Here is a 25,379-nt window from a genome sequence, read left to right on the forward strand (position 1 = left end):
ATGTCATGGAAATAAAGTCTGCTTTCTCTTTGGACGGCATCACAGCGTCCTCATCAGCAAATCCCATTAAACAGCCGACAGCAGGAGTTCATCCTCATACTGATAGATTCATTTCAGTGTCACTGGTGTTTATTATCATTTGAAACCCATTACAAAAGTACCAGACTTTATATTTAAATTCTTTTGTCAACAGCTGTTTCCACATTCAGTAATAAACTGTTAGATCTGGACTGTGATCTCACTGCACTGTAACAGGAGTTTATTACCCTGAAAAACTAACAGTTCCACGTTTGCCATTTCTATAGGAGATAGAGAAGGAGGAAACAAATCCAGAAGCATAAATAAGACAGTCGTTGAGATGGTAACACAGGAGCACTGACGTGGGTACACGATTGACGCAGCACAGCAGACGTGCGGAGCGTTTTCGCAGCCGGATAATGTCGCCCTCTTGTGGTTGACAGGAGAGGATGGCCTGCCAAGTGAGTTGATAAACAAAATATGACAAAAATATGCTTTACGACATTTTTTTACACGATTATGTGGGGTTTTTAAATAAATTATTTTAAATTTTTTATTCTTGAAAAGTCTAATTTTAAATGTACAAATTTAAAAGTACAAATAACTATTTTCATTATTAACGTGAACTAATGTTACGTATTTGATGCGGAGCATGATCATCTTTTCCATTACCCCAAGGTCATTACCACATTTTTACTGTTCTATCTAATATGTATGTGTACATAAAAAGAACATGTTTACAGTGTGAACTACAACAGCTAGTAATTGTCATAACTATTATGTAGTATCTGCAACATGAAAAATTAAAACAGGGGTTCCCCTCACAGCTGCTTGTCTTTTTTTATTAACTGCGTGAATTTTACACTCCACGCTAAAAATTAAAAAATAAAATAAATAAGAAATAAAACAAATATGAATCAATAATTTTGAGTAAATGCAACTGGATATATTTAAAATCAGATTTATTAGAGTAAATTGAATGTATACGTATCAGTTACATTTCTTTTAACCAGATTCTGTAAAATTTAATATCGTAATTTTACATTGTTTTGTGTTTCAAAATTAGACAGAAAATGGGCAGATTTTTTATTTTATTTTAGATCATTTTATTGTATTTTATTGGGCCTTTTTTGAGTGTGTTTCATAAAGCATAAAGCATACATTTTCTTTTTTGTTAATGTAAATTGCACAGTATTTTTTTGAAAAAGAAGCTTCCAGTCCAATTTGGGACGTCACCGGAGTCCGTTGCCAAAGCAACAAGTAAACGAAACAAACCTTAGATTGGGGGGGGGACAAGATACGTCACCTTTTCCTTTCATCCAACCGGAACAAACCTACTACACGAGAAGTTTATTGGCTGGTCGTGAGGACACCTGTCGCTGATTGGCCTGTGAACCGCCTGCACTCGTTTATGGAAAAGGAGCAAGTCCTCATGTTTCCCTTAACGATCAATTAAAGAGTAAACATGGACGAAGAAAAATACGCGTTTGAGCAGACTTTTTCTTTTAACGCTCTTCGCACTAAGACGTTTTCTTTCCTACAAGACAAAGACACCTTGGCGCGGTTGATGAAATGGTGACGTAAGAAGTTACGCCTAAAAAACAAAAGAAAAATCATCTTCCTTCGTTTATCTGCGGTGTTGCTACCTGTTGGATGCTCTCTGATGGTTGTTTGTTACGTTCAGGTCCATGCTGGGGAGGATTTCCGCTCAGTCGTTCAGTTTTGACCACAGTTTCTCCCCTTACAGCAGTGAAACGTTTGCTCTGGTACGTCTCTAGGATTAAAATATAAAAATGTAATGCTGCTTTGTCAAACCCAATGTGACTGATTAAAACGATGAAAAGGCGTCTTGGTGTGTTTGGTCACTTTTGAACCCCCCTCCATGTGTCCTCAGTGTTTCTTCAGAGACCCTGAGGTGCTGGCCAGCCTGAGAAAGATGGAGGCTGGAGGCTGGATGCCTCTTGGTATGTCATGTACCTTTCATCACTGATATCAGGAAATTGCTCTCATCTGCTCCTGTTTTTGCAGTCAGATCTCTTCAGATTTATTTTTTTTTCGTGTGTGTGTGTGTGTGTGTGTGTGTTGCAGACAAGCCGGTGGTGTCGGTCAGTGTGGAGCCCACGCCTTGCACTAAGGTCTCCATGGAGCTGTTTGATCCAATTTATTCTTGCGGCATCTTGAGGCCCACTGGGCATGTAGTTAAATGCTTTCATGATGTCTACCCTGACTATGATGAACTCCGACAGGTGAGTCTCTCATCGCTTATCTGGCAGACTTTTTTTTTCTTTATTTTATTTTGTTGTTTTTATGAACTTTGAGCCAGTTCATGACCTCTTCGGTTGTTCCAGATGTTGCAGGACGAGGAGTCTGAGCACTACTATGTGGTTGGGAGGGAGGAGCGGGGAGAGTTTCTGTTTAGCCTCTTCAAGCACCTGTGTCTTGGGGGTGAGCTCTGTCAGTATGAAGACACCATTGATCCTTACATCAGCACCACAAAGCAAATATACAAAGATCTGATCAGGTGAGAAGCATCTGGCTCCATGTTTATTTATATGCATAAATGAGTCATGACCTAATGGTGAGATTTTGATGCATTTGTTTCGCAGTGTGCAGAAGGACCCAGAGACGAAAAAGATCGCTGTTGTCTCCAAAGTGCTCAAAGTTTGTGCCTTTGTAAGTCTCTGGTTCAGTGCCTGCCTGTTCCCCTGTGAAATATAGAGAAAATGTTGTGCTGCTCATAAAGTTAGTCTAAATAAGAAGCTAGAGTCATTTTAGAAAAGTGAGTATTAGGGGGAGGATTAACATATGATGTAAACATGCATGTACTGACAGTACACAGACCTATATTCACTTACAGCTATATTTTATATTAATGTTCACAGATAATTTTATTTGATGTCAAGTACACCTTTTTAGGCATATCCGAAACATTCCTCTGAGATTTTTATCTGTATTGACCTGATAGCACATCCGAAAGGTGCTCTACTGGATTGAGATCTGATGATATTTAAGTATGGTGAACATGAACAGATAGACATGCTCGGTAACAGTACTCAGGTAGGCTGTGGCATTTATAAACAATGCTCAATTGGTACTGGGGGGCCACAAAGTAACCAAAGAAAATATTCCTCTCACCATTACCCCACCAACAGCATGAAGTGTTGATACAAGGCTGGACGAATCCATGCTCTCATGTTGTTAATGCCAGATTCTGACCTCACCATTTGAATGTAGCAGCAGAAATCAAGAGCAGTCTGGCCACGCTATGTTACGTTCAAAGTCTCTTAAATCACCTTTCTACTCCATTCTGATGCTCAGTTTGAACTTCAGAACATTCGGTTCATTTCTATATGCCTAATTGCATTTTCTGCCATGTGATTGGCTGATTACACTTATCCACTAACGAGCGGATGCCTAATAAAGTGGGCAGTGAGTGTATTCTTGAGACAGATTGAGACAAATCAGAGACATATGTGTTAACCACATCATAATTTTATCATCTGTAGGACGAGTCTGGCCGATATTTCCCTGGGATGCGAGAGGAGGAGCAGACATTTGCCTATTTGATTGTCGACCCTTATAAACGTCACGTGACTTTGTTCTGTCACTTCTATGGTGTGGGCAACTTCACAGTGTGACAGCAAAGAACTGGAAATAGAAAACCTGCTGATTTCCTGCTGCTCACCATGTATGCATAATAGACTGTATATAAAAGATGGGCATCTCGTATGGGTCTGAAAAGTAAAGCAAATGTTAAAGTGCCTTGACCCTGCATTCTTGGCCAGGACAGGGCAATTGTATAGAAACCATTGAGCAAGCAAATACTACTGTTGCATTCATTTATGACCTCAGGAAACTCTTCCATGGTGACTTTATAGTCTCAATTTCTACTAGCTTCACTGAATACAGCATGATTTCCATTTTGTAAATTAAGGTCCTTTAAAAAAAAAAAAAGACTATAATTTTAGGTAAAGTCTCCAACAGCAAGATGGTGACAGTCAAAATGCTCAAAACAGGAGTACACAAATCAGTGGATGACACATCCATCTTTTATATACAGGCTATCATACATTTTCAGTTTTCTTCCTATGAGGAAAGCAGCTGAAGACCAGTTCCCTGTTTGAGTGTAAACTGTGCAATAAAATGTTTTAATCCTGTCACATACAATTTACTAAAAGTGTGTCTTTGCAGCTGAATGTTTGGAGATAAACATCTAAATAAGGATGTCAGTATTTTAAATAAATTGTGGATTTTTGGTCAAATATTCACCTTTAAACAATCTTGTCTCAGAAAGTCTTGAATAAATTGACTTATTTCTTGTATTTATTATTATTTTTTTAGCTCCATTTCATTTCTACCTAAGGTATGATATGTTGCAGTTGTCATGCGCCACCTACTGGAAGGCTGAATTAATTTGAAGTTTGAGTGTGGATGATGTACATCGGAGCCTTCAGGGAGTTGAGTAGCAGCTCTTTTTCCACGTTCGTTGGAAGACCTTGAGTATCATTTTGATCTTGAAACAGAAGTATTTTTATAGTTCCTTTTGAAAATTTATATTATTGCCAGATAAAAGACACCCAACAGCAAACAGTCCAAAGAGCTTTAATAAATTAATAATTAGTCAAATGATCCAATTTCATCTCCAGCAGATACACTTTTTTGTTGTTGTTGTTGTTGCATCTCCTAAAAGGATCAAATGGAGGTGCTCATTAGATTAGAAAATAAATCAGTGCCATGTTTCATTCAACCAGTAGCCACATCAATTAGAGTTGGAAGACTTTGTTCAGTTTTCTTATTGCTTGATCAGTTTGAGTTTCACTTTAACGACAGTTCAGACAAATAAGAGAGACGCTACAGAGCGATGAGCTGGAATGTCGGATGGCAGCAAGTCAGTGAAAGATGGGCGTCATGAAGAAGAAGAAGACATGAAAAAAGAACGTGCAGATTGAGTCATGCGTAGCATTCAGTCAGACAGTTAAAGTTTCTCATACTCGGGTTTCTAGACTAGCGCCCCCCTAGTGGCTTCAGAGGTAGTTGTGTGGAAGCCATTCTGAGCTACGTGACATGCTTATGAGAGGAGACATGACAGCAGAGACTCCTGCGACGACACAAATGTCCATGCCTCCAGCCTCCACATCTAATACAGAAAGGGTGTCGATGCAATAAGGACCTGGTACGTACAATGATATCCCGAACATACAGCAAAATTCTCAAATATACCAAAGTTTACAGCAGTCAGAACAAATCTTTAGAACAATCTTGACGTTTTGCGGTAACGTAGCATGTGACCATCCTCACGTGGTTTCAGTTAAACACGTCTCTTCGAAGCGGGCTTACAATAGAACGAGGGAGTAGAAGGCACAGGTAATTTCCTTTCCTGTCTTAACTCTAGGTTTTACATCCTTAAAGTTGGTCTTCTAATACTGGGGCTACCACGAAACAAACAACATGCAATACAGAGATCTCGCATACATTTTCATAATGCTCGACATTCCAGGTGACAATAAAGTGACGGCGGCACTGTTCAGTTTAATAATGCCTCTAATAAATAGGCACCTCTTCTATAATCTAGGCCACGTAATAAAGCTACCGAGCGCCTCTCCGTGAATTAAATGAGAGCAAAACTGCAAGCTCATAGTGCCATTTTATTCCTCATGGCAGCAAGAGCAAAAGACCATAAACAGATCTAAAAGGACCGTGCGAGGAAGTACATTCACTGTGTAAAAGTCTAAAGTGGAGCACCTGAGTCAACTGGCGTGACTGGACCAAATGAATGAGTGATTTACAGGGACAGAAGACGTGTTTTTACTGGCCAAATACAGCAAGATGGATGTTTTCTCAGTCAATTATCCGAAGACATTTAAAAAAAAAAAATGTATATATATATATATAATACATATGAGCTCTGCAATTCATGCGTGTGAACCATGATTTAACTTGAAAATAAAATGCTACATTAATTGAACAATCATATCTAGCCTAATTAAATATATTAACTTAAATCCTGCATTCACAACCGAAATTGTTAAAAAACATCCTCTCTTCTAGGTTACATGAAATCGAGTGCATGAACACAATTACAGTAACGGAATCAAAACAAAAGATTCATCAAGTGCCAGAGTATTTAAGTAAAAAGGACTTTCATTGATAATATATGTATATATGTGTGTGTATGTGTGTGCACTTGTGCACTCTCCAGTTTTTTCCATCAGCAGAGAGCATTTAGAGCGCAAAAGGGCAATGAGAAAGAAACCAGAAAAGACAAAAAGAGAGCAAAGTACGCCGGCTGCAAGCTGAGGCTGTAAGGCTGTAACCGTTTCCCAGCACACGAGCGTTCATCTGGGTAAGGAAATTCATGCATTTGACCTGGATGCCTTTCAGGATATTCAATGTTTAACAAAACTGTGCCAAACTGGGTCAAAACGTCCCAGTGAGAGTAAGAGTGTGCACTGCAGACTGCCTGAACCAGCTGACCTGAGGGTAAGGGTGAGTGACGAGAAGCTCCGGAGAAAGTGACGCGTTCCTGTCCATAAAATTCTCTTTTTTTTTCTATCTGGTCTGAGGAGCATGCGTGCCGGGAACGTGGGCTGCAAGACAGCAAGTTTTAAAGGGCAGGTTTAAATTTAAATACAGGTTACTGAGATAAGTGGCATTTGAAAGCCTGTTAAAGAACATTTTGGCTCTATTAAATTCTAAACAAGTACAAGCATTCCTTAGTTCAGTCAAACAGGGATGTGTGTGGGTTGTTTTCTTTCTTTCTTTGTTGTTTTTTTGCACGTGGGCTTGTTGGAGACCAAACTTCTAAGGAGTAATGTACTGTATGCACACCAGTCCAACACATTCTCCTAACTCTGTTTCATGTGTGTAGTTTGGGCAATTAAAGCAGGATTTACACGTTTAACCCTTCCTTTTTTTCAGATGATACCACTGAAGTCTGGTGGCTGTCAGCCGAGCCTGAGAGATTCTCCCCCTTTCCACAGGAGCACCTTGTCTCAGCTCCTTTGGTGCTACTCAAGAGCTGTGATGCCATCCTAAATTATCAAAGTACTCACAGACAAATCAGTGTCTGATGAAAACTGATGGTGTGGACAAAGGATTTCTCTAAAACTTTAAAAAACTTCAGTGAACCGCACCGATTATCTACAGCTTTAAATTAGGCATCGATGTATATAGCATGAAGTGAGCGGCTGAGAGTGGTTCAGTAGTCAAGTATTAGTCGTTCTCGTGTCCTTTCTTCATCTCCATCCTCATGTACAGTAGTGGGTTCAGAGGTGTGTGCGGTGAGCAGCTTTGGCTGTGGCTCCCTGTCAGGTGGAGCCATCTGGTGGCCTCGGGCTGGAAACGTTCACTCGAGGGAGAAAGTAAATGGGGGATGCGGAGTGAAGACTGAAATGAAAGGAAGTGAGGAGAAGTCATTTAGGCTGAGTGAGGACACAGCCTTAGGAAGACATACTGTAAAGGGTTTGTGTCTTTGTTCAAACAGTCAGCTCATTGTCATTCCAAGTTGCCGCTCTCAGACTGAGAGATGTTGAGTGTGTTAGCAGAGGGGAAGAGGTCTCTTTGGTCCGTGGGGCTGTGGTAGTCAGAAGTCAGGTCGGGGTCGAGGAGGGAGGACAAAGTAAAGTTGGACGAGCCTTTCTTCAGGCACTGGGAGTAAAAGTTGAGCAGGAGGTCCAGCTTGTTTTCTATGGACTGAACCTGAACAAACACACACAGACATGAATGGCACTCGGTTTCAAAAGCCAAGCTACATCTCATCACTTCCTAACAGCACATGAGAGCTACAGAACAGAAAGAAAACACACTTTAACAGCTCCATTGTTCATATATCAAACTCTACTCCATTACCTGTTTCTCCACCTTGACTACACGGCCCATCATGCTTAGCTCATCCAGTGAGTCCAGTTCTGGCTGTGTCTTCTCTCCCTTTTCAGGACGTGTCTTCTTATCTGGCTGAACAGCTCCTCGTCCAATTATCTGGTCCACCCTTTTACACAAAAACAAACCATAAAAAGAATAAGTACCCGAAAACTACAAGACTTTTTTTGGCTCAGCATGATTGTTGGGAGGGCAATGGAAGAAGTGAATAGTTTCACAACTGAGTTCAGGTACTTTAATTTAACAAGCACAGTTCAGCTGCACAAACAAGCAGTCGTTGCTGCTCATCAATCTGGGAATGGTTACAAGGCCATCCAAACAATCTGAAGTCCATGTTTCAACAGTGAGGAAGATTATTCAGAAGTAGAAAACATTCAAGACAAGAAATCTCCCCAGGAAAGGACATCCCAGCATATGCACAAAAAAAAAAAGAGCTATGACTCAGACTCTACAGGCGTCAGTTACCATGTTAAATGTTAAAGTTCATGACAGTACATGTTTGGCAAAAACCAAATAGCCTATCAGGCAACAGATTCTGTGAAATGCTGCCTCTGACGTTCACAGATAGGACATCTTTATGATCTGATACCAAACCATTTTGGTCAGGATCAGAGTCATATTTTGGGTTTTTGTGTTCAGAGTATCTTTGGCTTCATGCAGTTAAACCATCTTTGCAGAGAGTAAAGGAGTAATGCAACTTTTTCTTTTTATTAGCTTTTTTTGGCCTAAGTTCATCTGCATTCACAGTCAGACTGAAAGCACTCAAAACAAAATGTTTTCCATAATCTGCACCTGACTGAAGTCCCTAAACACTGATTATTACCCTAAAAGGATAAAACATGACACAAAAAGCCAGTGAGTTTCTAGACTGTCCTCATAAAGTCAATTCTTCTACTGATTTTTCTTTTTTTTTTTTGTTAAATAAACAAGAGATAAGATGTTGTTTGTTGAGCTTTAAAGAGTGCTTCAGAGCAGATTCACAAAAATATCTTCTTATGAAACACACAATTAAAAGAGCTACCTGGTCTGCAGGCTCTTGATGCGGCCCAGCATGTCCAAGTGTCCAGCAGAATACTGCTCTATGACATCCTTCACATCGTACGGGCGTAGTGTCTCCTTAAACTTCCTCTTGGCCACAAGAAACTTCAAGATCCTACACACAGACAACACACACAAAACTCACTGTTAACGCTCCTCCATCCACCTTTAGATGGCTTCAAAGCGAACACTCACACAAACGGGGGTTGCGTGAACTTTTGGAAGACTACAGGGGCGGGAGGCTATCACATGATGCAGCCCACCTTGACAATAACAAGATTAATTAAAGTCAGCGTGACCTTATCGTTCACAAACAGCCTCATAATGGGAGCAGTCACAAACCTGCTAAACCATGTGGATATATTGTGACGATGAGAGCATCTCCCAGAGACATTTCCTTATCAGTATTTGCCGTTTCAGCTTTTCTTCGGACAGAAACGGGTAACACACGCACACATGCCTCTAGCCCCCCCTCCCCCTTCCTCTTTTGTCAGTGTGACAGCCACACTGGAGCCACTGGTGGACCACAGCTGCTCCGGCTCCCAGTGGATGCAGCTCATCATCCACATCCACATCCCGGCGTGGGGGGAGTCACACACCGAGGATTGTCGAGCCAGCACTACTGTACCCAGCAAACACATCAATGACAACATCCGCTGCCAGAGCTGTTCTGGTCGGACGTTTCACTGGAAGGAGCAGAGCGAGTGCAAGAGATAACGGGAAGAGAGCAGAGGAAAGTTTGAGGATGGGTGCGAGTGCGCGCCAGGCTTTCTGTGTTGGATGGGTCATTCAATTTCCTTCTTATCACTTAGTCAGCTTAGACATGCTGGACACAGATACACATTCAAGCTTTCTCCACACCCTGTGATAGATTGTCCTTCACGTCATGTCAAGAGAGTTTTGGGAGAATGAGGGAAGGAAAGGCAAGGAAGCAGAAGGACAGAAGATGTTTTTTTTTTTTTAATGAGACAATCCTATCTCTCTAACCCCAGAAGACAGAGTCCGCTGTAATAAGCCGGAAATCAGAAATGCTCAGCTGTTTTGGGAAATAAAAAACAAACATGCATAGGTAACTGTGTGCACAAACACAATAATGCAATGGCACAAATGCATACATGAATGTACCTGCTGCTCGCTGTTGTACACACCAACACAAGTGCACATGTGGGCGATGCACGAGCAGTGAAATCTCAACTCGCGAGAGGGGTCATTTTCTGTAATAACCACTGTAACCTTTGTTGAGGTCTGCAGCTCTTGCATTTCCAGTGACCGCGTGTTGTATAGTGACCGTCCTGCAAAGAAAGGGAGAAGGTGCAAGCGAAGGAGAAGAGGAGCGCGAGGAGGAGGAGTGGAGGTCTGCAGCTGGTGCCGAAGCAGCCGTCAGCACACTCCTCCTCCTCCTCCTCCTCTCGCAGCACTCTATTTCTTGATGACTTCTGCGTTTGGGGGTATTTTTGCAGGCGATCTTTTCTTATTTTGCAGGTAGGTGCAGATTTTTTGCCAGGGTGGGTCTCAGGTGTGGGTAAAAGAAAAGGTTGAGACAGGACGGGAGGGGGGGTGGGCTTAGATTTGGATCCTCCAAGGATTTCTTCAAAATGCTGACTCTCCTTCCTGGCCACTGATATGGTTTTCATAATACACAGTCAGGTAAGAGTAGGGCTCCCCTCTCCCTCCAGTTAACTTCCTGTCAGTCGCAGTTCTACACTACAGCTGGCACTGCTCACTGAAAGATACCATCACCACCCCCCCGACTTCTCGGAAGCTGAGACGTAAAAACACAGTAATGACTGAACAAATAGAAGTGTCAATTGTGCCCTAAAATGCTTGCTTAGCCAATGCAAATATTTTTGCAAGTCAGCAAAGGTGGATCTCTGATAGTGTCAAATGGCAAGGTTTTATCTGGGAATTAAAAACGACTGTTGTGCTGACACAAATTCTACGTGGCCCATGTAGGGTGAGCCCCTGGAGGTCTGATCCTTCACTAGATTACTAGTCTGCCTGCCAAATGAATAAACCCTATAAGCTACAGTATGTGGCTAGGTATGCTTATGGACAATTTGATGTGTAAATCTGATAACTTTAAAAATATTCCGCTGAAAGAACACAAAATCTGATGATTCAAGATTAAACACTATAAATAGTGGCCGTGTCCAAGCTATTTTTGTCACTTCGTCTGAGCCCATCATTTCTTTATATTTTGCTTCCCAGGAGTCAGACTTCAAAGTGGGCTTGAGCAATAGTTCTCCAGGCTTCCTGAAGTTCTTTGTGAGGAGTTATTTGTTTGACATTGGCTGCTATTTCACTCATTTTCAGTTCAATCCTTGTACCTGATCATTTTCAGAGGAATATTTGTTTTGTTTGTTTGTTTGTTAAGCCACTTAACGCAGACCTATGAATCATTCTACAACTACAAAGAAAGTTACAAATTACAAGAAAGCTTTCCTAAGAGAGTTCAGGCTGCGTTAAAGAATAAAGGCCATAACAAAAATTCACTTTGATGCTCATTAGATTTGTACAAACTCAGTTTTTGCCTCATATACTGTATTTTCATGTGTTTTTGCACATTTCAATAACTGTCAGCACCTATTTCCCATTTTTCTAGCATAAATATAAACACATCAGCAGTGGCTCAAGACATTTGCATAGTACTGTAGATCAGCGGTCCCCAACCTTTTTTGCGCCACGGACCGGTTTATGCCCGACAATATTTTCACGGACCGGCCTTTAAGGTGTCGCGGATAAATACAACAAAATAAAACTAGTACCGGTACCGAAAAAAGAAGATTTATTCATAACACACGTGAAAAGACCCAGGAAAAGTGTGTTAACGATAAAAAACGATAACAAAATAACGCTGAAAACCGATAAAAACCCTGAAAACCATACATTTCAAACCCGAGCCTCAACTCTCGCGGCCCGGTACCAAACGACTCACGGACCGGTACCGGTCCGAGGCCCGGGGGTTGGGGACTGCTGCTGTAGATTATTGGATTTGTTTTGAGGAGACTTACAATAGAGGAAATACAGAAAAACACCAGACCTAATTTCCCCACACCCTCCTCCTTTCTCCCTCTACCAATCCCTTCGCACATACGCAAACAGAACGGGCATTTACGCATTTATTCAGTCAGCCGGGCACTGATTAATAACATGCACCGAAAATGAAAGATCAGCACTAAGACCTGCTGCAAAATGTGGTGTTTTCACTTGCATCAATCAAACACCTTTCTGAGAAGCTGCATGCACGTGTGTGTTAACACAGTGATGCACCTGCTGTTTACACACCTGCACTATATATAGGAAGCGCCTCACTTCTATTGTCTGCAGCACTGAGCAGCTGAGGTCAGAGCTATCTGCTGAGTCAAGTGAAAACCCGAGGAGAGATCATATAATGGCCTATCAGTGGCATTACACTATCAAACCATTATACATCATCCCTGCAATGGTAAACATCCATCTGCTGTGCACCCAACGAGGAGAAAGCATCACTCTATGTGTTAACAAGCGCTGTGTTCAGACAGCTCATTAGTAAGTGGACAAGAGTAAAGTCTGATCGGTTTAAACAGCATCAAACTTAGAAAACCTGAGAGACGGGACAGAGATGTCCTGTTGACCTTGTTGGGTAAGACGACAAATGTGCTGCATTTCATAACTGCCTGTCTTTATAACGGATGCAGCTTTTTCCATTTCTGATATGATACTGATACCAATCTGATACCAGTGATAAATTAACAAGCTGTATCCACAGATACAGACACCTAAAAAACACCATGCGACAAATCCAAGACTGGTGTTTTTATTAGTGAAATAATAAATGCGGGCAGGCCTCAGACAAATACAATAAAGAATCAAAGCTGTAATATAATCTTCCATTTTTCCAGTTTATTTCACTAGTTTAATTTAAGCATATTACCATATTAAGAGTCAATATTTACACTCACACCAGCTGACAACATCTTTTGCCAACATGCATGGAGGAAAGCAACAAGTGTGGTATGAAGAACAACTTCATCAACGCATTTTGGTCTGTGGCCTTTGTCCAGGTAATCAAAACCATGTTATGTGACCATAAGTGTAATAAATATTCCAACACAATCAAGCTTTTCGGGTCCAGATCAGATCATAAGCTGTTCCCTTGTTAAGTGTCTGCATCTCTACTGTTAACTGTTCGATCATAATACTCTTTCAACCTTAGAAAATATTCAATTGATTGTTGTTTCTCCAAGCTATGATGTCACCATGGTAACTTGCACACCTTACCTGCTCTAGAGCAGGTCATGTTTGAGGTAGGAGAAACAAAAATACCACCTACTCAGATTTGAAAAATATTGGTGGATTCTTTCTCTAGCTTGCCTCTGATGCAGCTAAAAAGCTAGAGGTAAAGATGATGGCTTATAAACACATAGGAGGTGTACTGTACATGAGATAGCAGCTACTCTGTACCTAATGGAAATGCTCCAAAAGGTCGTAATTATTTATGCCATAAAACTTTTTGTATTTAAAGTGTAGTCACCCTCAGTGTTCAGGGTCAGGGTTAGCTCGTTGTAGTAAAGCGTTCCCTATGCAGTATGGAATGATTTTCTTCACAGGAAAATATCTACAGTGTTCTATGTGAGATTATAAGAAGAGGGAAAAAAACATTTCTAAAAAAGGGTGTTGATGTATAATACACAATATAAACCAAAAGAAGAGGTTTTGAGAACTGTCCCATACTGCACTTGAACTGGCAACCTTCAATCTACAAGAGAGAGGTGAGCACATATGGTAACTTACCCACTAAGCAAGAGATGAGCGAGAGTTTAGCAGCTTTACTGTCCTATAAGCCTTCATGTAGTCAAATAATCCTGAAGCATAAAGGCTTGAACTTGTAGTATAAAATTTACTTACCTAGTTTTGCACACACTAAGTTTACTGACTGACACAGTCTGCACTTTTTCCTTCTTGGCTTTAAATGGACTTTATTTATTCAGTGCTTTTACACTGCAGGCTTTTTCACTTAGCGTACACATTCGTACCTTAGTTTTAAATAGATTACCATAGGCTGTACATCTCCTCAGACACACTGAGTGGCTACACCAAGAGTGTTGCTTTTAGCCCGTGTTACCTCTATAACCTCTTTGGCTTTTTCAGCTCACGGTTTACAGCCTTAGCTGATAATAGAAATGTTTACAATTAGTCACATGTTGTCAACACCACTTGTGTTGTAGCTGGACTCTGGTACCTTGAGTTGACTTACCAACTGCCTCTGTGTGATTGCATCAGGGAAAATGAAGTTATTCTGAATATTATGAACTTACAGGCCAGAAATCTGTCTAAAACAAGTTACTGTTGAATGACAGCTGAATTTCACAATCCCTGATGTCGTGATATATAGATTTTTATTTTATGCATATGACCGCTATTTTTTAAAGTGCATATGGAACCACACAGATGCCGTCACGCTATCAAGAGAAATGCTCTGAGGGTACAGTGCTGACATCAGGGACCAGAAAGAGAGTCATTTTAATGTGCTCTCATCGTCACCCCCCCCACCCCAACCCGCATCCCGGGCGGGAGACCAGCTAGACCCTAACACCAGATGTTTGCTAACAATTGTAGTTTTTCTGCTACAATCAGGGAAAAGCTCTTACTATTATGTGAGAATGAGTGTGACTGTGTACATGAGGTGGGAGGACACTGGACCTATGTCCACATGTCTCTCCACTTTTCTTCTAGTGCAAAGAGATGACAGTGTGACAGGAATTAACATCAATCTCAGCACAGGTATAAACAACTTATTTTTGGTGTCATTGTTGAAATGACACAGCATCATCTGGATGTGTGTGTACTCTCTAATTTTTCCAGTCACGCCACCTCACACATGAATGAGTCGGGCCTGCTGAGACACAAGGTCACATGGAGGGAACTAACCCTGCCTGCAGGACGGCTCAGTTACCTCTCCTAAGAGGACATTTTTACTCAGTCAGCTGAATCTGCGCATGCCAGCTCTTAAATGGAGGGGAGGCATGTTCACCTATTAATGAAGGCTGTGTACAATAGGAACCACCACTGGTGGGTGAGTGATCTTATCCAGTCCATAACAAGATGGACAGCAGCTCCGGCTTGTAGGTGAAAATTATGATTTAGTAGAGAAACTACACTCATGTAGAAAAGAAAGTACAACCTTGTTCAGTTCAAAGGTTTTACATATCAAAATATAAAAAAGTTGCTTTCTGCTTGGAGCGTTACAACCATGTATGAACAGCAACATATTACACCGTGTCACTATTTACTCAACAAAGGCTAAGCCAAATACAGAAGCAGTATTTGTAAAACTAAACAAATCCATGATTCAGTAGCTTGTAGAGTCACCTTTGCCAACAATAAGTTGAAGTAATTGTTTTATCACTCACTCACATCACTGTGGAGGATTTCTGACCTGTTCTTCTTTACAGTGTTGCTTCAGTTCATTAATGTTTGGGTGCCTTCATTTAAGCAAAACTCTGTTAAGGTTCCTCCACAGCTTTTCAATCAGGTTAAGGTCTGAGCTTTGACTCAACCAATGAGACATCTTGATTCTTTTCTTTTTCAGTCATTCTGTTGTATATTTGCTGCTGTGTTTGAGGATCATTGTCTTGTTGGATGACCCAGTTTGGGCCCAGCTTCAGCTGTTGGACAAATGTCTTCACATTTGACTCCAGAATGCTTTGGTGTACAGAGGAGCTCATGGTCAACTCAATGCAAGGTGTTCATGTCCTATGACTGCAAAACAAGCCCAAGTCATCACCCCTCCACCACCATGCTTGACAGTTTGTATGAGGTGTTGGTGCTGATATGCTGCAGGTGGTTTTTGTGCATTATAGCCAAACATCTCCGCTTAAGTCTCATCTGTCCAAAGGACATTTTCCAGAAGACTTCTTTTGTGTTCAGATAACAGCTTTTCAAAAATAACTCATGCTGCCATGTTCTTTTCAGAGAGAGGAGGATTTTGTCCCAACAAGTTATATTAGGTTTTCCACTTGTGAATATTCACAAAGTTAATCTGCAAACATGCAAACTGCCAAAACCTCTGCTACCACATAGGTCTGCACAGTTGCTGATGGTCAGTTAAGTCCATTCTTGCTACTACTGGAAGCAGTAAGGGTGTTTCTGCATTCAGGTTAGGTTTTTTGCTAAATAAGTAACGAGACAGTGTAATCTGCCATGTGCTGTTACTCATCTGAGGTTGTATGACCTTATTTTAAGATTTTTTTTTATTATATCCTGACTCCTAGAGAGAGATGAAAGATAGTTTACTTTCTTTGTCAAATGACTGTAGTAGTTGACTTTATATTATTTTCTTTTATTAAATAGAGAATATTTTGATGTCTAATATCAACCAGCTAAAAGTGTCATCACTAAAACTTGGCTGTATTGCGATGGAGACAAAGGAATCAACCATAAAGCGCAATAAAAGACTAGATTAAGTATGGTTTCAGTATTGAAATTATTATTTCAGTATTATTTTAGATGTTTCTAATTAAGTCACAAATTACAAAAGATCAAAAATACAACAATGGATCAGCAAATACAAGTTTTATACTTCAGCGTGGTCACTAAGAGAGGAGATGATTGAAGCATAAAGGAAATACTTGTAATAGAAGATATGTTATCCAATAAAACTCCACAGTTAAAGCTTCTGCAACAAAATACAGATAAACTAGTGTTTAAGTTTTTGATGTCAAGTACAGAAATACAATTTTAAAAATAAAGGAAGGACCTCCAAATGTTTATTTCACACTCACACAAAAAGACAAAAACCTCAATTTCAGGAAGTACACAGCTGATGGCAGGACTCACCTGACAGCTCGTATAAGAGTCTTCACTGCTGGGATCACCTCCTCCATGGTTACGTCACAGTATGGTTTGTCTTCCACGCTGTCCTCCCCGAGTCCCTCTATTAGGCCAGAGCAGAGGTGAGTTACTCAGACACATTTAAATGCAAAGAGAATAGAAAGTATGTGTGGGCTGCTCACCGTCAACAGGGGGACGCGGTTTGAGGCGCAGGGAGGTGCGGAAGCGTGTGCGGTCATTGAAGCTCCAGCTCTTTTGGACCTTTCCCGGGCTCGTGGCCTCGGGGACGTTCTCCTGGCTGGGAGAGCGTCGGACACCGGAGCTAGGGGGCAACGGCGAAGCCTTGTTCCGAATGGTTTGGGATGAACGGGAATTGTTCATCCTGATCCGATCCCGAAAGCCTATTTTACCGCTGACAGAGAAGTAGAAAGAGTTAAACATATGCAGGCACTGGTATTCATTTTGGATAAATGCAGTTTTGTCACTGATCGCAACGTCCATGCCTTTGACTTTACAGGTCACTACACCGTGTTATCCTGCGAGCTTAGGGAAGCGGGAGAAGGGCAGCCTGAGCTTGTTGGAAAGGAGTCTGTTAGTAATTGTGGAAGAACACCAAAAATGTGGCCTGTCTTTCTAAACAGTCATCACATATACAAACAGACGAAGCAAGGAGACGGACAGACATTTATATTTTGTCTCAACGAAAGACAGACTAGCTGACTTATCACGGAGGCAGTGTCCAAATGCAGCACTCTGAATTGCTAGAAACTCATTCTGCCCTGAGGATTTGTTCATTTAATGTGCCTATCACAGCACCTGAATCAGCAAAATCAAAACCTGAAACCTGATTCAAGACTTGCACTAGTGCTGGGATGGCGGAAAAATGCTCCACCTACCATCAGAAAAGCTCTCTTAATCCGTTCAACAGAGTGTATAAGCATCAAAATATTGGCTTCAAAGTGCAGCCATATAAAAGGTGTCTCATTAAGTACTCTATACCACTCACCACAAGTCAGCCCCATACGTGAGGTCATCTCTTTACAGTAGAAAAGCTACTTGGCAGCCATTCTCTACGGATGATTGACTCCTAACGCTGCTGTTATAGCATGCACTTGTAGTCCAACCCAACACTATGGCCACTCACATGTTCCTGTCACGGATCCATAAGGCAACACAAACATCATGCACCACGGAGCAATTTCGGCCAAGTCATTCGCTCAAGAATTTTGTTTTTTACGATGATATACTCTTTGTTTTGCGTGTGTTACAAGGTAGCCGGCCATTTAAATGAAAATATAAACAGCTTGGGAGTGTTGTTGGGAACCACATTTCATCCAAGCAATGAGAAATGCTTTGGTTAGAGTAGAAGAAATGGGGGAGGTAGAGTGAAAGGAGTTTGCATGCTGCTGGGAAAGGACGTAAAATGATTTGGATCCACTGAGGACCACAAACTTTACTGAATCTTTCCACAGCCATGCAGGAATACTGCATGCAATCAAAAGTATTTGAGCACTAAATAATACACTGTATGCAAACTAATATGACTAATATGAACAGGAAAGTGGAAAGCATGCTTAATCGTTTAAACAGTTTCTCCAAGAAGAGACTAAAAACTGAACTGAATAACTGAAATGAAAGCAGGAAGCAAGACTAGAGCATGACATTTATCAGACTTTTCAAAGAGTAAAAAGTCACAGATTTTTGAGGGAATACTCAATGTCCTCAAAATCCTCAAAATCCATGTGTTTAACTTGTCAGAGCCGTAAATCACCCACGACTTCTGTAGTGATTTTAACACATGGTTTCGTCGCTTCTTTGCCGAAACAAAAACATTCAGCTCTACATTCTCCAGCAATTACAATAAAGAAGAACTTGGAGAAGTTTCCTCATATTAAAACATAGGAGAGCATGTTTTTATAATAAAGGATTCACGCAAGCATTTGTGGACCAGAACGTAGTGACTGTTTGAAGTTTCACATGATAGCTTGTTGATTGTTTAAAACAAAATGAAATGCTTTAGCATCAGCTAAGTCGTGCTACTTTAATTTAAGTGATTATTGTTAAAAAAAATTCACATCAGACTTTTTTTTTTCCATGTACAAAACATTTAAATCACTGCACTGGCCCACAATTATTTGGGTGTTTCAGGCAAGGTAAGGAGGATGTGCCGTTAAAGGAGGATGCTAGGTATTGATCTGTGACAATTTAGCGTGCCCCGTGCACAGGCTTGTTGCCGTGGATACCTCTGCTTGCGGCCAGCGTGTATCCGGAAGAGACCCCGCTTTTTAGAGAGGAGTTGACTGGGGAGACACACAAGGCAGAGGGAGAGAGGAAGTGAGGGGAAGAGAGGAGTGGAAGAAGTGGGGGAGGATGGTGGAGAAGTTCTGGGACACAACCTGAGTACGTGTTGTTACCCGTGAGGATAAAACGCAGCAGAAGCAAGAAACGGAGAGAGGAGGAGTGAGGTGTAACATCTCAATAGTCCAAACAGCCTCTTCCCTTACCTTCAACTGGAAAATATATTTCTGAGAGGCAAGTTTGGATTACTGAGACACGCTCAGTTAGCAGTTAGGTGGGATCAGTTGGTGGGGAAGGGTCATGCCAGGGTAGAAGGTAATGCTTCACCTGAGTATATTCATCAAGACAGTCCATTAAACATCACGGTGGGACAGCAGCTCCTCAATAACGAGACAATCCTACCAACAAAACTTAATATTCAAAAACCTTAATGTGCTTCGCTCTCATGCATAACTCCACTGTTTACAAATTAGATAAACAGCCCTGTGTTACTTTGGTTTGAGTTTATGCTAATGAATCTATCCCAGCTGTAAATGCCCTTTACTCAACAAGCACATCTCATGACTTGGAGAACAAACCTGCATGGAACTTCTGCCTTCCTGAGAACAGATGGAGGATGGAGGATGGATGGCATGGAAAAGATACGATGGAAATAATAGGGGAAGAAAGATGAAGACAGGAAGAGGAAACTGGTGAGTGAACAGCAAGAGGTGGTGGAAATGGCAGGAGTATGCGCTAAAGCAGACAAAGATGCAGAGAAGCAGGAGGGCCTGCAACACAGTGGTCTCAGATCACATTAGTGAAGAACTGTTAGATAAAAGGCGTCCATGCAGAAAGCTCTGGAAGCAGCGTGTCTTTTGCATGTGTACACCTGCTGAGTGTATTGTTCTGTGTCTTATTGCCTACAGCAGGACTATAGGCAGACTTTTGTCGCCCTGCCTGGATGTACTGTGAGGCTGTTGCGTACCTGTCCCCCGACAGGTAGGGGGAGCTGTAGGGCCGCAGCCCAGACAGCAGCGTGTGGTAGGAGTTGTGGAGAACCTTCTTGGTGTTACGCTGTCTCTGGAGGTGACTGAACAGTAGCGTCAGTTCTCTGACACCCACGTGCACAAATAAACAAAAAACACATGAACAAATGAACAAAAAGGCAACAAATGGAGGAAAAACTAACAAAAAGGCCAAATCAATGGTCCAAACGCTCAAAAGAAGAGGGATACATGAGAGATCTAAGATGTAGAGTACTGTGCAAATGTCTTGAGCCAAAGCTGATTTGTTTATATTTTGCTATGAAAATGGGAAATAGGTGCACAGGGATATTAAAAACACGTGCAAACATACATGGAAACACAAAATACTAGGGAAAAGGCAAGCTTTCTTATCGTGTCTTTAAGCAGTCTTCAGGAATATTTCTTCAGACTCCTTGAAGGACATTCAAAGCTCTTCTGTTGGCTACCTTTTGTTCGGTTCTTTGTCAGCATGATCAATAATGTTGATGTCTGGGCTCTGGGGAGGCCTATCCATGACTGATAGTGTTTCTTTGTGTGTTTTTTATGCAGGTTTGCTTTTACTCAACAGGCAATGTGTTTGTGATCACTGCAATGCTGAAAAATGAAGCCGTTACAAATCAGATGATTTCCATATGGTACTAAATCAGTGGGTTTTTCTTGTGTTCATAATTCCATCAGTTTTGACACTTTTTGATCCCTCTGGCTTAAATGTAGCCCCCAAACCATGACAGAGGATTCAGCATGTTTTACACATGGCTGTTGACACTGTTCTACCTCTCTCCTGACCTCCTCCATAAATTCTGACGATTCTAAACAAAAATGCTAAATTTGAATTCATCCCTCCATCAGACCTGCTGCCACTGTTTTTCAGTACAGCTCTGGTGCAGTTTGGCATACCTCAGCCTTTTCTTCAGGTTTCCATTCCTTAATAATGGCTTCTTGGCAGCCACCCTTCCACTGAGACCATTTCTGATCAGGATTTAGTAAACAGGAGATGGATTGACTGAAGGGCCAGATGCATCTCTTAAGTCCTGTGTCAGGTCTTTGCTGGATTTCTTCCCCATTTTAACAGCCATAGCATAGCATAGCATCTTTATTTTTAACGCACTTTACATCCAACAATGTTGGCCAAAGTGCTACAATTAAAAATTAAAAATAATATAATTAATAAGAAACATATTAAGAGACATCAACAAGTCCTGCTGTGCTGAAAGCCAAGGTAAATAAATATGTTTTAAGACGTGATTTAAAAACAGATAAGGAAGATGCCTGTCTAACATGTAAAGGCAACTCATTCCACAATTTTGGTGCTGCCACAGCAAATGCCCGATCCCCTCTGTGCTTACGATTTGTCCTGGGCACGCTCAGGAGGAGCTGGTCTGTTGACCTGAGGGACCGGGAAGGTATGTATGGATGAAGAAGCTCAGAGAGGTACAGAGGGGCAGCATTGGACAAACATTTGAAAACAAATAAAAGCAGCTTAAAATGCAGCTTAAAAGCTGCTTTCAGATACTGCTCATCTGCTACAGATAGTTTTATTAGATCTGCCACTTGTCCACATGTTCAGTTTCTTTAAACTGATACAATTTAACCTTGGTTCTTTGTCATCTGTTATGCACAGAAGCAGAACTAGTTCAGCGCTTTATTTATTTTTTTGCTTGAATGATTCATAGGACAATGTTAAGTGGCTTAACAAAATAAATAAATAAACAAACAAAACATTCCTCTGATAATTGCCAGGTAACAAAACATAAAGAAATGGGGAGTAGTTCAAGACGTTTGCACAGTACTGTACATGTGTGAAGAGTAAGAATCGGGCAGTGCAAGTCTGACTTAATTTAAATGTAAACAGATGCACGTGTCTCTTCATGTTTCTCAGGTTCCCCTCCTTTTAAGCAAATAAAAATTAGTCAAATTAATACATAAATGCAAAATGTAAGAAACCACTGCGTAGAAGAAAAATATGAAAAAATAAACAAGGTGGCAGAAATCTGAAATAATAAATGGAGAGCAAATCAAAACCATTTCTGTCACTACAATCCTCAGTTTAACTGAGAGAGGGTTGCAGGTAGCAGACATGATGTGTGCAGTTTTTACACAGCGATATGAACGCATGAGCAGAAACCAAACTACAAACTTCTCTACACGTTTCAGGATGTGCTTTTTGACAAATGTTCTGATGCAACTCTCAAATCTCTGTCTGCCTTTACACTCCAACCAAACACGGCCAAAGGTGCCCGCAGATTTCTGATGGCTGAATCCACTCAGTGCTCAGCCTGGTAGGAGCGCCTACCTGAAAGAAGGCAACATGCTGTCGTAGAAGTACCAAGTAGCTGTTAGATAGGAGTGTTTGGCATCTGTTGAGTAGAGACGCCATGCAGCCTGAAGAAAAAAAACACAAAGCAATAAAAGAGTGAAAGTTAACAGCTTGCGTGGTTTCCTGCTTGAGTGCGAATGAAACAGCTTTTGTGACTCTTGCTGTGGCCGTCACCTGTATCAGGTTTGCTGCAGGCATCCTCCTCTTCTCAAAGTGTTTCTGCCTGTGTTGCTCTTGAACCTTTAAGGCAAAGCCTGACCCCAAAATTCCCTGAGGGTCAAAGATCAAATTAAAGTCAGCAGTGCAACTCGTGACTTTGGGCTATGCCGAAGGAGTCGCGAACTGTTAGTAAATATAGGAGACTTACAGCAGGCAGGGCAAAGAAAGAGACTCCCAGAAGAGCAAAGCCGGCAGCTAGCAGCCGTCCCTGCCACGTATGAGGGGTCTTGTCACCGTAGCCAATCGTAGTTAAAGTTATCTGAGTAGAGGAAGAAATACAGATCTCGAGCTCAAAATAGGAGAGGCCTAATAAATTACCAGTTTTCACAAACTGCACTGACATGTTGCACTGTTTCTTTTAAAAAGAGCAAATTATTTCAAGCATTATTCACGAAAGCTGAAGTTACTCCCACACTCTACAAAAGATCTGATATCAAAGTGCACTCACTCCCACCCGTGATTTGTGTCATTTAAAAAGCACAGCAATCTTTCATGACATGTTTTGCAATGGCTAGAGGTCATAAGTTTTGTTAATTATGAAATCACTGTGAATTATCTCACACTGAACCCTCCTCTAAGACTAAGAGTGAGAAGTTTAATAAAAGCTCTGTGGATCCACGCCAAAACTTAATGGGCTCTTCTTTTGCTTGTGCTTCATTGCGGAACTCAGCCTGGCAGATTTTTTGCAGTCTTGCTGACAATCAGACGGACAAAATGCACAGCTCACATGCCTAAATGTTTTTGGAATGCACAGTCAGATAACACAACACAACAATCAGTCACCTACAGCTGAGTCTTCTTTAAAGAAACTGGCCAAAAACAAGACATTTACCACCTCCTGAATCTTAATTTACAGATCCCAGAGGTCCTGTGATTATGTTTGTGTCATCTGGGTATACTCGAGCATTTAGATCACAGATGATAAGATGATAAAGGGATGTTTGCATAAAAGAAGGGAGTCCGTATATGGGCACAGTTAGCAATACTCACAGTCCCCCACCAGAGGGAGTCTGCATAAGTGTTGAAGTCTGAGTTGATGTCTTTCTCTGCCAGGTAGACGAGGAAGGAGGCAAAGATCAGGACCAGGAAACCTATGTACCAGGCTGTGATCAACTCCTGTGAGACAGACAGTGGTATTAGTCACACCTGTCAGCAGCATCACAATCCACCACAGTCTCTGCTGTATCTCTATTATCATTATGGGCTAAAATCTCATCATAATCACATTTGGCTTCCACTTTGACTTTGTTGCTCTGACAGCTGATGCATCAATTCATCACCATTATCATCATGACAGCCGTATATACGTGTTCTCCAACCGAATGCTGGGTGACAGGCGATGAAGTCAGCACAACAAGGTAACAGCTAATTTGCCAGAAATGAGCAGCGAGTTTGATGTTTGAGGGCTGTGAATGTAATCAAACAACGGCTGGTCATCCATTAGAGTCACAAGATATTCCTTAACGCTGAAAGCTATTGAGATATTTATCCCATTAGTTCCCATCATGTCATCGCGGGCCTTTTAATGGCAGCCCTCAGCCTCCTCTCTGCTCTTATAATAATCCATAATGCTGCAAGTGGCTAGTGTGTATTAGCTTACTTTTCATTTTCAGTGTACAACTTAATCAATGAAATGTTATTGCTTAAACATAAACCAGATAAACAGTGTTTACATGGCAGAACATGTGTATGATGAGTTTGGACAACGTACACCACCACAGTGGATTTTAAATCAAACATTCACTATGCCACTGAAGTGCAAACTTTCACCTTTACTTAAAAGTTTTTACCAAAGTATTATGTTAACTGTTCAGAAACTACAGATTATACACAGCTCCCCATTTTCACAGGTTTAAAATAACTGCCAAGCTAAATGATTGTTTTTAATATGTAGATGAAATTTTGCATTTAGTGACTGAAGTGTAGATCCCAGGGGCATCATTGAAAGCCATGTTTCCTCCTTGCTTGTTCGAGGGTTTCTCCACCTCCAGTTTTGACTTCAGTAACTGAAAAGCTACTCTGTTGTGCTGAAATTAAGAAACTGATTTGGCCGTTGTTTGATTTGAAAATCTTACTTTGTGTCACCGTCCAAAAACATAGGGACCTAACTGCATATTTATCAGCCTCTCATTCCCACCTTGCTGTGAGCATACACCACGGAGCCCAGAAGTTTCCAGGTGCCTCCTCGTCGGTCCATGCGTACCATACGCAAAATCTGAAGAAAACGCATGCTGCGCAGGGCGGACGTAGCAAAGATGTTGCCCTGCGTACCTGCTGCAATCACTCCCAGTGACGCCACGAACACAATGAAGTCTAGAGAGAAGATGCTCACATCATGAAAAAGAAAGAAACAGCATCCGAGGGATACTTTTATACGAATACATTAATAGTTTCACATATTTTCCAGCGACGTGGCGCAGGCTTATTCCAGTGTTACATAATGTAGCTATTATAGAGGCAATTCCCATAAGAGGAGAAACATCCCTTACAGGCTCCTTCTGTGAATTATGAAATTTCACCCCCTCTTAATGCCATAAATGTCAGTGGTTCCAACTTTAAGCTGCTTTTTCAGCACCAAATCAGTAGAAAACAGGTGGAAAACACAAATAAACACACTCTAACCTATGACACAAAAAGGCTTCCTGGCAAATTTCAGTCGTCCTTTCCATCCTCGGTATCTGCAGCAACATCCGGCTGCCCAAATCCTGATGAAGTACTCCAAGCCAAACACCACGATCATGACAAATTCCTGCAAGCGACACACACAGAGTGAAAGAGGGGTCAGTTATGTT

At 41.3% G+C, this 25,379-nt stretch overlaps 2 protein-coding genes across 2 annotated transcripts in view; one reads left to right on the forward strand and one right to left on the reverse strand.

Annotated features, from left to right (window-relative positions):
- The first annotated feature begins 1,483 nt into the window (after positions 1–1,483).
- Positions 1,484–3,656, forward strand: cfap300 (cilia and flagella associated protein 300). The gene is made up of 7 exons (XM_065469493.1): positions 1,484–1,593; positions 1,703–1,784; positions 1,913–1,982; positions 2,107–2,264; positions 2,367–2,539; positions 2,625–2,691; positions 3,525–3,656. The coding sequence occupies exons 1-7, from the start codon at positions 1,484–1,486 to the stop codon at positions 3,654–3,656; spliced, it is 792 nt and encodes a 263-aa protein (XP_065325565.1).
- Positions 3,657–4,614: 958 nt separating this feature from the next.
- Positions 4,615–25,379, reverse strand: part of LOC135933048 (potassium voltage-gated channel subfamily KQT member 4) — a 52,656-nt gene continuing 31,891 nt past the window's right edge. Inside the window, exons 3-14 of the mRNA XM_065470917.1 lie at positions 25,210–25,336; positions 24,725–24,900; positions 23,578–23,703; positions 22,736–22,846; positions 22,543–22,638; positions 22,345–22,433; positions 20,012–20,137; positions 16,929–17,158; positions 16,753–16,849; positions 8,918–9,049; positions 7,867–8,005; positions 4,615–7,716 (exon numbers count right to left, since the gene is read on the reverse strand). Of these exons, the coding sequence (XP_065326989.1) occupies positions 7,513–7,716; positions 7,867–8,005; positions 8,918–9,049; positions 16,753–16,849; positions 16,929–17,158; positions 20,012–20,137; positions 22,345–22,433; positions 22,543–22,638; positions 22,736–22,846; positions 23,578–23,703; positions 24,725–24,900; positions 25,210–25,336 (1,653 nt within the window). The 3' untranslated portion in view covers positions 4,615–7,512. The remainder of the gene's footprint in view (positions 7,717–7,866; positions 8,006–8,917; positions 9,050–16,752; positions 16,850–16,928; positions 17,159–20,011; positions 20,138–22,344; positions 22,434–22,542; positions 22,639–22,735; positions 22,847–23,577; positions 23,704–24,724; positions 24,901–25,209; positions 25,337–25,379) is intronic.

The sequence above is a fragment of the Pelmatolapia mariae genome, linkage group LG22 (genome assembly GCF_036321145.2).
Source record: "Pelmatolapia mariae isolate MD_Pm_ZW linkage group LG22, Pm_UMD_F_2, whole genome shotgun sequence".
NCBI classification, from domain to species: domain Eukaryota; kingdom Metazoa; phylum Chordata; class Actinopteri; order Cichliformes; family Cichlidae; genus Pelmatolapia; species Pelmatolapia mariae.

What these genes read in the sequence shown, in the direction of transcription:
- cfap300 (XM_065469493.1), top strand. Translation starts at nt 1,484, where the DNA reads ATGGACGAAGAAAAATACGCGTTTGAGCAGACTTTTTCTTTTAACGCT. An exon ending in TTGGCGCGGTTGATGAAATG is followed by an intron (nt 1,594 to 1,702) that starts GTGACGTAAGAA and finishes TGTTACGTTCAG; the next exon opens with GTCCATGCTGGGGAGGATTT. An exon ending in ATATACAAAGATCTGATCAG is followed by an intron (nt 2,540 to 2,624) that starts GTGAGAAGCATC and finishes TTTGTTTCGCAG; the next exon opens with TGTGCAGAAGGACCCAGAGA.